The 14,460-nt window shown below is 39.1% G+C and overlaps 1 protein-coding gene across 3 annotated transcripts; it reads right to left on the reverse strand.

Annotated features, from left to right (window-relative positions):
• Positions 1–659: 659 nt before the first annotated feature.
• dync2i1 (dynein 2 intermediate chain 1) lies at positions 660–12,544 on the reverse strand. 3 transcript variants are annotated; one of them, XM_085468231.1, is made up of 23 exons: positions 12,222–12,544; positions 11,941–11,994; positions 11,179–11,839; positions 11,035–11,102; positions 10,672–10,938; positions 10,499–10,564; positions 9,638–9,691; positions 9,162–9,393; positions 8,921–9,023; positions 8,638–8,767; positions 8,432–8,543; positions 8,255–8,349; positions 8,041–8,170; positions 7,693–7,865; positions 6,220–6,382; positions 4,900–5,013; positions 4,070–4,131; positions 3,521–3,572; positions 3,355–3,415; positions 2,822–2,927; positions 2,587–2,718; positions 1,233–1,456; positions 660–1,139 (listed from the first exon to the last, which is right to left on the reverse strand). In XM_085468231.1, the coding sequence occupies exons 1-23, from the start codon at positions 12,234–12,236 to the stop codon at positions 965–967; spliced, it is 3,249 nt and encodes a 1,082-aa protein (XP_085324357.1). In that variant the 5' UTR covers positions 12,237–12,544; the 3' UTR covers positions 660–964. The 3 variants fall into 3 exon arrangements, with proteins under 3 accessions (XP_085324357.1, XP_085324358.1, XP_085324359.1); XM_085468232.1 differs by lacking the exon at positions 10,499–10,564 and having other exon boundaries at positions 12,222–12,543; XM_085468233.1 differs by lacking the exons at positions 9,638–9,691; positions 10,499–10,564 and having other exon boundaries at positions 12,222–12,543.
• Positions 12,545–14,460: the final 1,916 nt, after the last annotated feature.

The raw sequence follows: 14,460 nt of genomic DNA on the forward strand, positions 1-14,460 counted from the left end.
TGTGGTGCTCTGTGGTGTGTTTTTTTAGAGGTCCTGTGCAGTATCTTAGCTGTTCCTAGACTGCACACTTCGAGAAAAAGACCTCTGATGTTGTGCCTGGAATTTGTGGGAGTCACTTTTCCAGTTTGGGGGTTACAGCCACTAATGTTTCTATTACCACTGCAACCACGCTGAACTTTACCTTAGAAATCGGATCCAACTGACCTTCAGTCTATGATGCCACTATATCATGCTGATTAACCGGAAGCTGTTTGTCCCAGACAACCTTAACCCTGTTGTTCTCAAACACTGTGTGGTGTCTCCCATCAGGACTTGGTGACTTCTAATTTTATTGATCGCAGCAGCAGTTTTTAGACTTAGCTATGATCATTTTTACTACTTTTAAGTTGATATTTTAGAAATAATATTTTCAACAGAAAATTTACAACCAAATCAAAATATTGTGATTTTTTTTTTTTACATTTCCTCTGGGACCCTTTCAAAAGCAAAAGAAACTTTTATTATTAATTCTTCTAAATTTTGCTTCTTAGCCAATTTTAATTTTTTTAAGATAAAATACAATCAAACTGAAATTATTTGTTGGTTTTGTTTGTGTTTGCAGGAGTTTAAGCACTTCACTCTCCATGGGAAAAATTCACCAAACCATTCAACAAAACAAGCACAGCTATATATAGTTTATTATATAAAACGAAACATCATAGAAATATTCCATGTAAACAAAAAGTACAAATATTTACACCAGCAAATGTGCATATGTTTTATATACTATATTTATGGTAATGAATGTGGAAGATCCTTGGTATTTAATTACATCCTTCTCACAACTATGTTAATTTTGTTTCAGTGCGTGGTGACATTGGCTCAAATAAAACAAAACAAAAAAATAGGACTTCTATTATAGAAAGTAACTGCAACAGAAAACAGGGTTATGAAATGATGTATTTGCTCTCACGAACAGCACATTTCAAAAGGCTTCAGTCGTCATTCTCTCCAACAGCTTCTCCTCTTCTGCAGTGCTGGACACAGTTAAACTTCTTTTGAAATACTGCATTTCGATTTTCCCTGACTCATGTGCCAGTGCTACTCCTGAATATGTGTTTTGTTTTCCAGATTGTCCAAACAAAGCCATGTCTGTCACCCTGACAATGGAAAAAATGAAGAAAAAAAAAAAACCATATAAGACAAATATAAACTAATTTGCTTAATTATCACTTGCGTGTGTGTGACATTACCTGTCAGCACTCATTCTCTCAGTGACCACAGGCTGTGTGTCATCTTTCAACAGGTCCCATATGTGGAGGTTACATGCAGCATCGAGTACGCAGAAGACTGTCGCTCTGGTCTGGGCCCACTGCAGGGAGACCACCGGTTCGCCAGCTGTACTGTTCTTCCACTGTGCCACAGGCTGCTCATGGCTGACTGCATGCAGCCTGATGCTGCCATTGCCACAACCCACCTGAAACAAGGACAGCGAATATTTGAAATATACCCTTTCGAGGCTACAGTGGTATAAATCTCCATGGTTTTGTTTCTTGAGTCTTTGCATGCCATTCCTTTGAAACTCCAAACTTTTCTTTTCTCTATAAAAACTAGTCACTCAACATATTCAGTTACTCACCCACCTTTTTTTCTTTATACAAACTGAATTTACAGTTCTAGTCAGTTTTATGTATATATTAGGGCTGTGCAATATGACCAAAATCTCATATCCCGATATAAGAATTCTATCGTCCAATAACGATATAAATCACAAAAATGTAACATTTTCTGTAAATTCTGTGAATCTCAGGCAGCTCGACTTGCGGGAAGTGTTTCCTGCTGCGTCATGTAGCTGGAGTCGAGTGTTTTAACCGATGCATGATGAAACCATACGTTTTTAGGCATAAGTTGTAACGGCCGCCGTTTTCTTCGTGAGTATTTATTACACGGCGTGCTGCGGGGAAAAGCCTGTTCTAACGTTTGAGTCTAAGGTTTATTTTTTTAGCACCTGGCGGCTCTTTTTTACTTCTCATCCGTAAATAATCTGCTCTTTCACGTGATTCAGTTTATTTTGAAAAGTCTCAACAGGATCTTGAGCTTTATTGTGAAAGGTTTATGTGGAACATAAACAAGCAGACACGCGATGCTGTTACCGTCGTTGTTGCTAACCACAACGCATAAAAACAGGCGCCTGTCCGTCTGTAGTGTGGCTATATAAAATATAAGAGAAAGAGAGAACTTTAAGAAATTAATATCGCCACTACAGTGACCATCAAAACGATGAAAAAATATTGCCGTAAACAATTTATTTTGTGACACCACGAAACAAACGATAGTGTAAAATGAAACGATAGACGTTTTTATATCGTCATCCCATATATATCGTTATATCGAACAGCCCTAGTATATATAGCACTAAATCACAACCAGAGTAGCTTCAAGGTGCTTTATATTGTAACGTAAAGACACTACAATAACAGGATGTGTTCATTTTTGAGCTTAAGAGCTGCAGGTACATTTCTTGTCCCTACTCATTTTATCTAAGCTAATCTAAGCGGTCTGCATATTTCCCAAAATAGATGTGATGTAAATAAGCATGACTCTCACCAAGAACAAGTGTGGTCTGAAGGGAGAAAAGTGGATTGAGGTGACATCGACAGGCTGCACTTCAACCTCCTGAAACCTGTAAAATTTGGGGGGTGCTTTCAAACCGTGACTCGTTCCATGGTGGACCAGCCCCTACACACAAGTCACATTAGTACACTTTCACTAAATTACAGGAGTATAATTTTTTTTTTAATATTTGAGAGGATTCATTTGAAATTACATGAATTAAGCTCACCATGTTGGTGCCAATAAAGAAATGATTGGAGTCTGTTGGAAGGAATTTTAAAAGCAGCGTGTGCAGCGGCCCTGTTTTAACTACATCTCGCGGTGACCCCCTGAGACTTTGAAAAGAGGCATAGAGGGAGGAAAAATAAAACAACAGGTCAGAAGTTAGATTACTCCCAAACAAACAACAACGGAACAAACTGGAAGACAACACTGCATCACATTGGTGGGCCATATGGGGAAGTTGCTGTCTGTATGTGCAAGAGATTGGAAAGAGACAATAAAGTAAATACTTCAGTTAAGACAGAGTGATGTCTGAGGTTTTCCTCACCACACCTCTCTGCGTAACACATGTATAAGAGCGCAGGTATGTTTCCATCAAATGTTGAGGTGACAAAATCAAGAGCATGCAGCATGTAACAAACAGGATTGAGTGGCAACAACATAACAGCTGTGTTCCACTGGGCCAAGACTCTGCGGTGTATTTTAAGCCCTGCGGCTGCCAGTGACAGATGATCGTCATGAGCCATTTATCAATCTCACCTCTCAGCAGCGAGGACGGACGAGCTGTGAAGCAACTTCACTTTGCCGCCAGGCCGGAGGCCTGCAAGAGGGGAGAGGGGAAAAAAAAGAAAGAAGCGGGGCTGAAAGCAATGCCACATGTGTGAGAAAGGTGAGCCCACTCAAAGAAATACTGTGACTGCGTTACCCAGATCTGTTGGAGAGCCTGCCTCGTTGCCTTTTGGGAGCTCTACCACCACCTACAGGACACATGGGAGAAATCATGACAGGCAATTCACATTTTTACGGTGCAGCTGTCCCCAAACTTCAGAAACCGATCCCCCTACCACTGAGTTAAAATGATAGGAATTTTAGTGAACTGAAGATAAGAAACAATAGAAACAACAAAAACTATTTTCCCCACAAAAATCTCATTAATTACACTTAGTTTAGCACGTTTTCTTTTGGTCATTGTACCACCCATCTGCCCTGCAGTGACTCTTTTAAGAGTATAAAACAGATGTAGAATCGTTGGAACAATGAATACTTATGGACATATTTTATATCCTGGAGGAATGCAAGTCACAATGAATCTAAAATAACATCAGTAATCCTCAGTGGGCTTTCCAAACTTTCCAATTCATGTATCTCTCTCCATGACCTCTCTAATAAAATCCACTCCCAACTCCTGCTCCTTGTAAAGAAAAAAAAAACATACATGTAAAATATGTACAATCTACTTAGTTGCTCAACCTACCCAAAAATTTAAAACTCCACTTTCATCCAAAGAAGCCAGCTGGAATGACAGTCCTGATGACTCTACAATTGGAAAAGAACATCATTTAATTAAATAAACAGTACTGTGCAAAAGTCTCAGGACACTCTCCATTTCTGTATGTCTTGCTTCCAAGGAGCCACACTTTGTTGTAATGTTTTTAAAGTGCAATAAGCTCCAGGTTTTTCTGAAGGACAGCTTTTCTTTGGTTAATGGCTGCTTTCTCACTCATTTTCAGTCCAGTACTTGTCCCAGTACTGACCCTTTTCAGAGGATTTTTCTTTTGTTTGCTTAGCCACTTAGCACTGACCTATGAATCACAGAAGCATAAAAAGGCTCCGAACTCAATGGATCAACTGGCCTTGTGTCTACACATAACAGACAACTTAGCAAAGAACCATTTTTAATTGTTAATTAGTTACTTTGTTAGTAGCTGCCTGTCAGAAAAACACATAGTGTCCCCATTTCTCTAGCCGAATCTATGAAAAATTCTAAAGATAACACAGTTTGACAGGTATAAAATAGTATTTTTCCACCAACAAAGTGATCAATAAGGTGATTGCTGTAGCTTCATTAGAAATGGTCTAAGCAAAGCTGCTATCAAGAAGCCATTCTTAAGGAAGAGAAACATGGATACATGGCTGGGGTATGCCTTGTCTCTGAGTGAATATTCATATGAATATTGACTTTTAAGCTCATTAGAATTGTGCTAATCGCTGCAACTATTTCCCATTTTCCTGGCAAAATATGAAGAAACATGAATGGCAGAAAACATATAGCAACATTCACACCTCTGGTTAATCATTTCATACCTTCCTCGGATGCCAACAGTGGAACGTCTGCCCTCAGCTCCCCTGCTAGTGCAGAGGGGACAACTTCTACAGAGGTCACAGATGACAAATGGCCTGAGGCGGCCAACACTGCATCTGTGTTGAAAAGGTGACAAATAAGAAGATAGCTGCAAAACTCGAGTTCAAAAACCAAAGCAAAAAACAATCAGCCTCTCAAGTTTATGTGAGAGAGGGCAGGGGAGTGCTGACATTCATTTTTCCTTAGGTCGGGTGCAAAGAGTGAAATTTGTGTCACTGTGTAAGTTCAAAGGGATTTATATTCTTAAAATAAAAAGATGAATAACAGTCTGGAAACAAATGTTAGGTGTAAGAGGAAAGAAATAAAAATGCTTTTTTATATATTTGGCACTAGGGCTGCCACGATTACGTCGACTATCAAATTCGTCGACGACTAATTTAATAGTCGACGCGTTGTTTGAAGCTTTGTAAGATCCCAAAAGACACAGGAATAAGTAGTAGGATTAAACCCCGAAGAAGAAGTAGCTCTGTCCCAGAATTTATAGCGCAGCCCAGCTCAGTTTCCAACAATGGCGGCAGCTAGTTAGTTTTAATATTGCTCTTATTATTCTTTCTGGGTCACAAAATAAACGTTTAACATATTTTCAGGCGAGACTGTAACTGTGTAAACCTCAAATATCGGCTCAGTTTATCAAGACACCACATATTTTCAAAAGCGCTCCGACGTTTTCGGAGACGTCTGTTACCCACTAGCTCGATAGCTAGCCGGGGGCAAGGCTCACTGGAGCCCGTGAGAACACCGGACTCCCAGCAAATCGTTTTCAAACCCACCGCCGTCTTTCACTACTCAGGTTAAACATATATAAGTCACTTAGATAACTTAAAAATGTTATTGTTTGTCTTTTTTCAGTATTTATTTGTTCCTGAGTAAATCGGTTTGGCTGAGATTAAAGTTATAGTTTTTACACAGCTGAATAAACATCAAGCAGACAGCTGATTATCAGAAGTGTGAGATGCTGGAGAAAATACTCCGGTGTCCTGTTATATTTTAGATAGCAAGGAGTTTATTAAACTTCACCGAAACAATCTGCAAATTTCATTTAAATTTAATAAACTATCATTTTGTCTTTATTTTTAGTTAGCACAGACCTTAAACACTAAAAGCTGTAAGCTAATGATAGTTATATAAGAGCAGATGCTGCTGGTGCAATAAGCTGTACGTTGTACATCTAATGGATGCATGATCTGATTAGTCGACTATCAAAATAATGCTTGTGGCAGCCCTATTTGGCACAGCTGGAATTTAATTCCCTGCTGACATACCAGTGGAGAAGGTAGGCTGCCTGAATGTCCACTCTTCCTCCCCCATCTTTAAGCTATAGTGGTTACTAGAATGCTCCCTAAGGTCCCACAGCACCACAGAGCCGACTGATGTGCCTGCAAACACCAGCGTGACCTTTCCAGGGCTGAAACAGCAACACTGGATCTGGAACAAAGAAAACGACAGGGGATTAGTGTAGATGTTAGAGGTTCAGTGGCTTTGGTTTCACTAAGAAGCGATATGCCAAGTCCACAAATAACATCAGCTGCACTTAGAAGGACAGATTCACATTCCTCATTAGAGCTGAAGTAAATATCGCCATTTAGACACGTAAGGACAAATCAAATGTTTATTTTCCATCCTTACGGTCTTTTCATAATATTGCAAATAATGTTTGATGGAGGCTTTACAGATTTTTCTAATGAAAAAGTATCATGTTAAACAACTATGGGGTTTGTGTTTGATCATTTACAACAAGATTGTACATGCTGAGGAAGTTTAACCAAATTTGAAGTTAATGTGAGACAGATGTTTTTGTGGGACAACGTGCAGACAAAAGAGAGTTATAGGTTAGGTTTCCTCACATCTATTAGAAAAGTAAAGGTCATGCAGTGTTAACTTTTGAACGTAGTGGGACGAAGGTAACGGGACTGCTGTCCGTATGTGGGTCACCCAAGAAGGAGGAACAATTACAACAAGCAATTACCCTTCTGATGTGACCAACATGTAAGACAAGCCTGATTTGATTGCTGATTTCTGGAGGGCAAACAAAGCACTGATGCTTCTCACTGAATTTCAAGACTGATTAGGCTCCTCTGATTAAGTGATGCAGAAAAAAGCTACAGTTTAACACAGCTTAATTTTTATTCATGATAAACAATAATGCTCTGGAGAGTAAATAAATAGAGCCTGACTGACACAGGATTTTTAAGACTGATACCGATTTGTTGATTCCAAATCTGATATTCCCATATATAATATGATATTTTTTCCTTTCTTTCAGAGACATAAAACATGAACCATTGTTTTTCTGCCACTGAATTTTTTTTTCATTTAAAATTTCAGGTTATTTTCTCAATTGTACATTATTTTTTTCAGAGGTTTGAGTTAATAAGGGGAAATCTTGAGATGAAAACCCCCAAATTTTTTCTTTCGGCTGGCAAAAATTTTTTATTCATTGGCAGAAACAAGCTTCCGTAAGTTTCACTGATATTTGTCATGTGTATTTATTTTGCTACTCATTCGTGCTCTGCCTGACTGGTGGTTATTGTTTGTGACAAATGTGCAGCCAACAGGGAAGTTGAAGAGTGCCCTTTAGTGTACAAACAATATCAAAACTCCTTACATGGCTGAATGGTGTTTCTCTCATGTCTGATATTACTTTTTAAATATCCACTTTGCAATTGGCTAATAATCGGCTGATACCAAACTCTAGAAATTGTATAAAACTGAATACTAGAAGTTGTAAATGTCACCTCAGACTCATAAACAAGGATCTTCTGAGGCCTGGATGGCTCCCAGATGTTCCAGATGCAGATGATGGTACAGCTGTCAAGATGCTTGGCGTTGGGTTTAGTCGTGGGCATGTGAACTGACAGCATGGTATGCTTTTGGACCTGAGAAAAGTGCAGCATGCTAATCTGGCGATCTGCAATTGACAAGACAAAACATGAACATCTAATAGGAAGAACTGTCTGAGTTTTTGAGAGGCTGCTACTGCTGCCACAGAGGACAAGTAACAACTAACAAACTAGCAATGAGAATAGAGCAAGATACAAGTCAAAAAAACAAACAAAATGAGTTTCTCTGGTTGGACTTTGTACCATAAAGAAAAGGCAACTCAGTGATGAGCTGTAAACTTCCATCGCTGAAAGACAACGTGTCTGACTGAGTGCTCAGTTTCTCCAGGGATTTTCTCTCAGCTTGATCCTCTTCCAGCAGGACAACCATGACCTTGATTTGGAATGACAGCAGTGAGAACTAACAACAAGACAAAAAGTTCTTCATGCATACACTTCTAAGAAATAGTTTAAAGACCTGTGAGGCTGAGCGAAGAAATGATGCCAGACGCTGTGAATCATAGTTCATTTCACTTCTTTGTTTGTCTCGTGCTTCCTTAGAGAGGTTTGGATCTGTCAGTGCAGGGAAATTCTATTAATAAACTCACCATATAGCCTACACACTTAACTTATCAGAAGCTTATTGTTTTATTACCCCCACATGCTCCACTGCGCTCCGGAGGATGCTGCGTCCACTTCTCAGACATCTCTATTTCCTCTGTCTGGATGTCTCGATCTGTGTTATCCTCATTACACTGAACGTAAGCCTAGAAGAGAAGACGATCTCACGTGTTATAAATACATATGCAGTTTCTCTTTATAATTTGGATTAAGAAGTAGACAACAGAAATAATCGCTAACCTGTTTAGTGTTTGCATTTCCAAAGTTTCTGATGTACATGTCATACTCATTGACCGGCGGCAGATCCAAAAGGGAGAAAGTCATGGAAAAATCCAGATCGATTAAACGAAGCAGCTCTGTACTTCTCTTCCTGTTGTCAGCAACAAATATACATTCAAGGTTTAATTAAATAATAAACACACTGTCAGGTTGCCTGAGGTTGCTTTATGCTTATGTGAAAAGTATTACTTAAGTGACCACAAGTGTCCATTTAATATAATATGTTTTCTGCAAATAAACGTACTTTTGCTTACTGGCAACTTTCTTGCTGACTTCGCGTTGCTTTGCAGCTACAAAGTCGATAAACTTTCCGCGTTGGGAGGCTCTGCTCTGGATCTTTTCAGTGTCTGTAAACAGGGCAGTAATGATGCTTTAAATCCAGGATAATCCTGCACAAAACACCCTGGATTTAACAGGAGTGTGCCTTTCAGTTATACACAAAGAAAGAAGCACGCTTAAAACATTTATTGTTGGTAAGAATATACCTCTGGACCATTTAGGCCTCTCCTCCTCTTCTTTGCTTGTACTTTGTCTGGACTTTGTTGTTCCAATTCTCTCATTCTCTTCATCCATGGCTCTCCGAATAGCTTCAATCTCCTTTCTCCGCTGTGCTGAAAGCTCCTCCTTTGCTTCACCCGACTGTGGATGCAATGGCTCCTTCTCGTCCTCATCTTCATTAGTGCTCTCATTCAGTTCCTCAAAATCCTCTTCATAGTCCTTTAAATAGAGCATTCCCATTCATCACTGAGCACATGCAACGCGTTTTTATTTGAAACAAGAAAAATAACCACGATGAACAAAAACTAGATCCTAAAAGAAGAAACGTGAAGCGACCACTCACCATTTTCTTACAATGTAAATCGATTAGAGCATGCCAAAGTAACACAAAAAGAAATGTGTAAACAACACTGAAATTAAAATCAAAACTGGCATATTTTGTAAGAGCAGCCTCTATAATTACCTCAAAATCATCTTCATAATCCTGATCAGCCAAATCTTCATCATCGACAACTTGCTGAAGTGATCAGAAAGCATAAAGTGGGAAAATCGTTTAAGAAACTTTGATTATTTGTGCACAGACTCGTGTTGCTTTAACTCCAATTCCCCAAACACTTGAATGCAATACTAATAATTTCCAAATCGTTAATGTAATTAAAGGTAGTTCGGTTAGAAAACATTCAAAGTTAAGCCCAATCAAAAAAAATGCAGATTCATTTTGAATTTGATGTCAGCAACATGTTTGAAAAAGGCTGGGAGCGGGAAACATGTGATAAGAGGGATAGTGACACATTTCACAACTGATCACGTTGTCTGGCAAAAGGTCAGTACTGGATATAAAACCAGCATCACAGAGTGTTTCAGGAGTCCAAATAGCTACCCTGTGTGTGGGCATACAATACAGGTCAACAATTTAACAACAGAAATGAAAACACATGTATGAAGAAAAAATAGAGTGACATCTATGTGTCTGTGTTACATAGCTACAAATGGGAAATTCTGCTTAGTATATTTTATGCTTATTAGGAGAAATGATGCAACATAGTGGGAAACAGGTCCCTGTGTCTGCTTCTCTCTAATGCTCACTGTGAGCATTACAGACAAACCAGCTGCAGACTGAGCTTAAACCTGGTTTGTTCTCATGCAAGCACAGAAAGGCCCTCCACAAAGGGTGCCAAGACACAATATTCCTTAGGCTCAGTGACTTATGAAATAAATGGAATAAGTAGAAACACACCCCCATGCTAAAAAAAAAAAGAAGTTTAAAGACATGCAAGAGTGCATTTGTTGCCTTTGAAGGCTATAACCAAACTGAGCATCTTACAGGCTCCTCTGTGTCTGCTTCATGTTTCACAGCAGGTATCCACTGCTCAGAAACCAAGTCAACTTCCTATATTGTGAAAGGATATAATGCAAGGAAAGGGTTTACAATCAGATAATCCATAGTATTGGATCAGCGTTGTGAGAGCTATGAGGGAAATTTACACGCAAACTAACCACATTCCTCTCATGACTCTTGCCAGATGATGATCTCTTGTCTCTGTGATCGTCTTCCTCCCTGTGCTTTCTCTCTTTGTGTTTCCTTTCCACGTCAGCTTCATGTTTGTGCCTTCTCTCCCTGTGTTTGTTTTCTGGGTCTTCTCCCTCTTTGTACCTTCTGTCTTTGGGTTTGTCCCTCTCAGCCAACTCTCTGTCAGCACGATGATGTCTGATCTCTTCCCCTCGATGCTCTCTGTATTCACTATCGTGCTTCTGTTTCTCCTCCTAAATAGCAGGAAAATCCCAGCAAGAATGTATGTAATCAAAGCCATTCCTTAAAAATTCAAATACGTGAACATTAATATTACTGTGGAAGCTTACATGATGTCCTCTCTCTCTGTGCCTCCGTTCTCTCTCCTCTTTACGTTTTCTATGTTCTTCTTTATACTCTGAAATCAAAGACATTCAAACATTAAACATCTCATGGACATGCTACTCTAAATAGGCACACTCCTGTATGTTTACCTCTGTCCTCTTTCTGTTCCAAATGCTTCATGTCTCTTTGTCTCTCTTCCTTGGCATTCCTTGTATCTTCATATTCATTTTGGTGTCTCTCCCGATGCTGATCTTTCTCCTCCCTGTGGTGCTGTTCTATCTGCGCTCCTCTTCCTTCCCTGCTTTCCTTGTGTCTTCTTCTCTCCCCATCATTCCTAAGCTCTCTGTCCTGCTCCTCTCTTTTTCTTTCCTTATTTACGTCATCCCTTCTTTTACTACGGTCTTCCTCCCTGTGTCTATCTCTGTCCCTTATCCTCTCTTTCTCCTTATCTCTGTGTCTTTCCTTATCCCTCTCCCTGTCCTGTTTTTCCTCTAAGTCTCTTCTCGTCTCCTTATTTTCTCTGTAGTCATCACCATACTTCCTTACATCTACAAATCTCTCCCTTTCCCTTGTCTTCTCCCTTTCATTTCCTCTCTCAGCTCTCCTATCTTGTGAGCCCTCTTTCCTTCTGTCTCTTCTCCCTTCATCTCTTCTCTCTCTCTCTGTGCTCTCTCTTTCCCTGAGCCTCTCCTTTTCGCGTCTAGACTCCTTTTCTTGGTCCCTATGGCGTCTCTCAGCGGATTCCCCACCACGGTACCTTCTATCATAGCCATCGCGCCTCCTGGCATCGTCACCACCGCGTTCTTCCTCCTAGAATAAATAAATACAACCAATAAAAATACGATTAAATCATCTACCGTTGCATTTAATTGCTACAAATCGAGCTTGAATCAGAAAATTCTGCAACTTACCCTGATGTGTCTCCTCAGGTCTGCAGGTCTCCATGTGTCTTCCTTTGTTATTTTCTAAACAAACACGTTTCTTAAGGTTCATTTGATGACATTTTAATTGAAAGACACCATTTTATATAACTTGTATGATATCGAACCAGACCCATGTAAGTCAGCGGGATAACATTCACTCTTTGAGATAACGTTTGACAACATTCATAGCGAACACGACTTTTTCTACTAAAAATAAACGCTTCTCAGTTTTGGCTCACACACGGTAAAGTCAGAGCTGAAGCACGTACCTTATCTGTGTACATGTTCTCATCGGCGCTTGTTTTTTTTCTTGGTTGTCTTCAATCACCGAATATTAGCTCTTATTTTTGTAGAGACACCGCCATGATGGTTAAGACCCAGCGCGCAGGCGCAGTTTGCCGAATCCAAGGAGAACGCGTCACCTCGGCTTGACAACAGCCGTATCAATCCGCAGCAGAGAAATCGCTGAAATCAACAGCCAGTTGCCATGGCAGCGGCTGAAGATACTGTCCATACATTTTTGTTTTAGCGAAATATCTTAAGTTTTGGGCTTTAAACGATTATAACCGTTAGTTGTTTCCAGAGGCGGAGCCAGACATTTGAAACACCCGGGGCTTAGCCCTAAAGGGTAGTATGCATGTGGTATTTTTTTTTTTTTTTTTTTTTTTTTTGGGGGGGTTAGAAATGACTGAAAGATTAATAGGCTCTGTTTTGAGTTTTGTTCAAAAAAGAATGACTTCATATAGGGAAAAATATATATCACATGTGCAGGACATCTTAAACTAGTTTTTTAATTAAGCAGCAAGGCAGAACAAAGTCGGGGCTGTATCAAGACACGTGGACTAAACCCCAATTCAACCAGGCAGAACTGATCCTGAATTAAAACAGGACTACAACAGTTCAAAATCAGGACTACTGAGGACTTAACCAAGACAGAACCAGAATCAGAACTAGATGATAGTAGCACTAAAAATCATCATAGACCTGCACTACACTTATTTTTTTAATTCTACCAAAGTACAATATTTAGATTGAGAAAAGTTTATATAATTATTTATCCTTGTTGTGCGAACAAGCCTGCATAACTTAATAAATATAGAATTTGAAAAATAGCAAACCTAAAAAGAAACACTAGGTACGAGATACATGAGGACCTATGATACGGTGATACTTTTGGCAAATGACCATTTGACTAACATGTGTGTCTCACCTGCTCTTGTTCATCTCTGTTCTGTCCTCATTCTCCATCTCCCTCTCTGTTCCTCTCTCTCCCTCTTTGTGCTGACAATCATCAAATATACAGTTGAAACCACATATTTATGTACTGTTCAGATCAAAACACAAACACTTTTTAATTGTAACATCAAATCGGACTAAATGTTTATTTTTTTAGATTGATAAATATAAAAAACATATTTGTTAACTTTAAGAGTAAAGAGAGAAACTATCTGTATTTCTTAATTGCAAATGGCACCAAATTGTATTCAAACTGAGCCACACTTATGGAGCTCCACAGTTCTTTTCCTGGTGTTTTGGTTGACATCTCTTGATTTTCCCATTTCAAAAAAACAGGCTCTGTGTTTTGCCTTATATGCATCCACAGCTGTGCCACCAGTTTACTCACATGGACTCTACTAACCTATCAGAAGCTTCTTCAGCTCAGAATGGAATCGTCTGGAGTTTCTTACTAATTAACAATAAACTTAATGTATATGTACTCCTAAATTTGATCAAAGTGATAAAAAATAGACAGCTCTGTCTCTCTTTATTCTGACATTTAACTAATTCAAAAGATATTTCAATATTTATCTAAAACAAAAGTTTACTCTAAATTGATGTTGTACAGTAAAAATGTTTTATGTTTTCTCCCTAAAGTGTATGTAAATATCTGGTTACAAATGTGAATATCCTGCTGTGTACTGAAATCCCTCTTGTTTTGCATAGAAATATACTGAACAACATACAAAGCATAATATATAAAATAACATTTACCTGAGTTTTTTCTTTGAAAGAACCCTCTAATGTCCATTCTTATATTTCAGTACATAACTGAAACCGATTTAGTCGGGGAGGGTAAGAACTGAAAATATGAAATAAACACACGTAAGCTAAGACTCTAAAAAAATAGCATTTGTTCGGCTTTTCATTTCGCCATTTGTTGATTCACTTGAAGAGCGAGTAACGTAATATTGGTCAAGTGATCAGTTTGATATCAATCTTTCGTGATGCACCGTCATATTTACATTATTTGTACGGTATGAATGATTTTCTTTGGTAACTGGTCAAACTTAAGCTCTCCTTAGTATGCCTGGCTCCGTTTCTCCAACAGCGCACACAGGCAGCAGCTGCCCCGCCCCCTCGCTTAGTCACTTAGTGCCTGAGCTCGGATCATACCAATATCAGGGGGGATTCACGCACAGTCGTAAATTCCCACAGTGTGCACTATGTGCTTCGAATATTGTGTGTACTTTTTGTTTTATACAGTTGTCAGCCAGGCATCTAACTATG

Source organism: Copadichromis virginalis, linkage group LG9 (genome assembly GCF_057382275.1).
Source record: "Copadichromis virginalis isolate Kocher_CV1m ecotype Utaka linkage group LG9, C_Virginalis_male_GT1.1, whole genome shotgun sequence".
In the NCBI taxonomy this organism is placed as follows: domain Eukaryota; kingdom Metazoa; phylum Chordata; class Actinopteri; order Cichliformes; family Cichlidae; genus Copadichromis; species Copadichromis virginalis.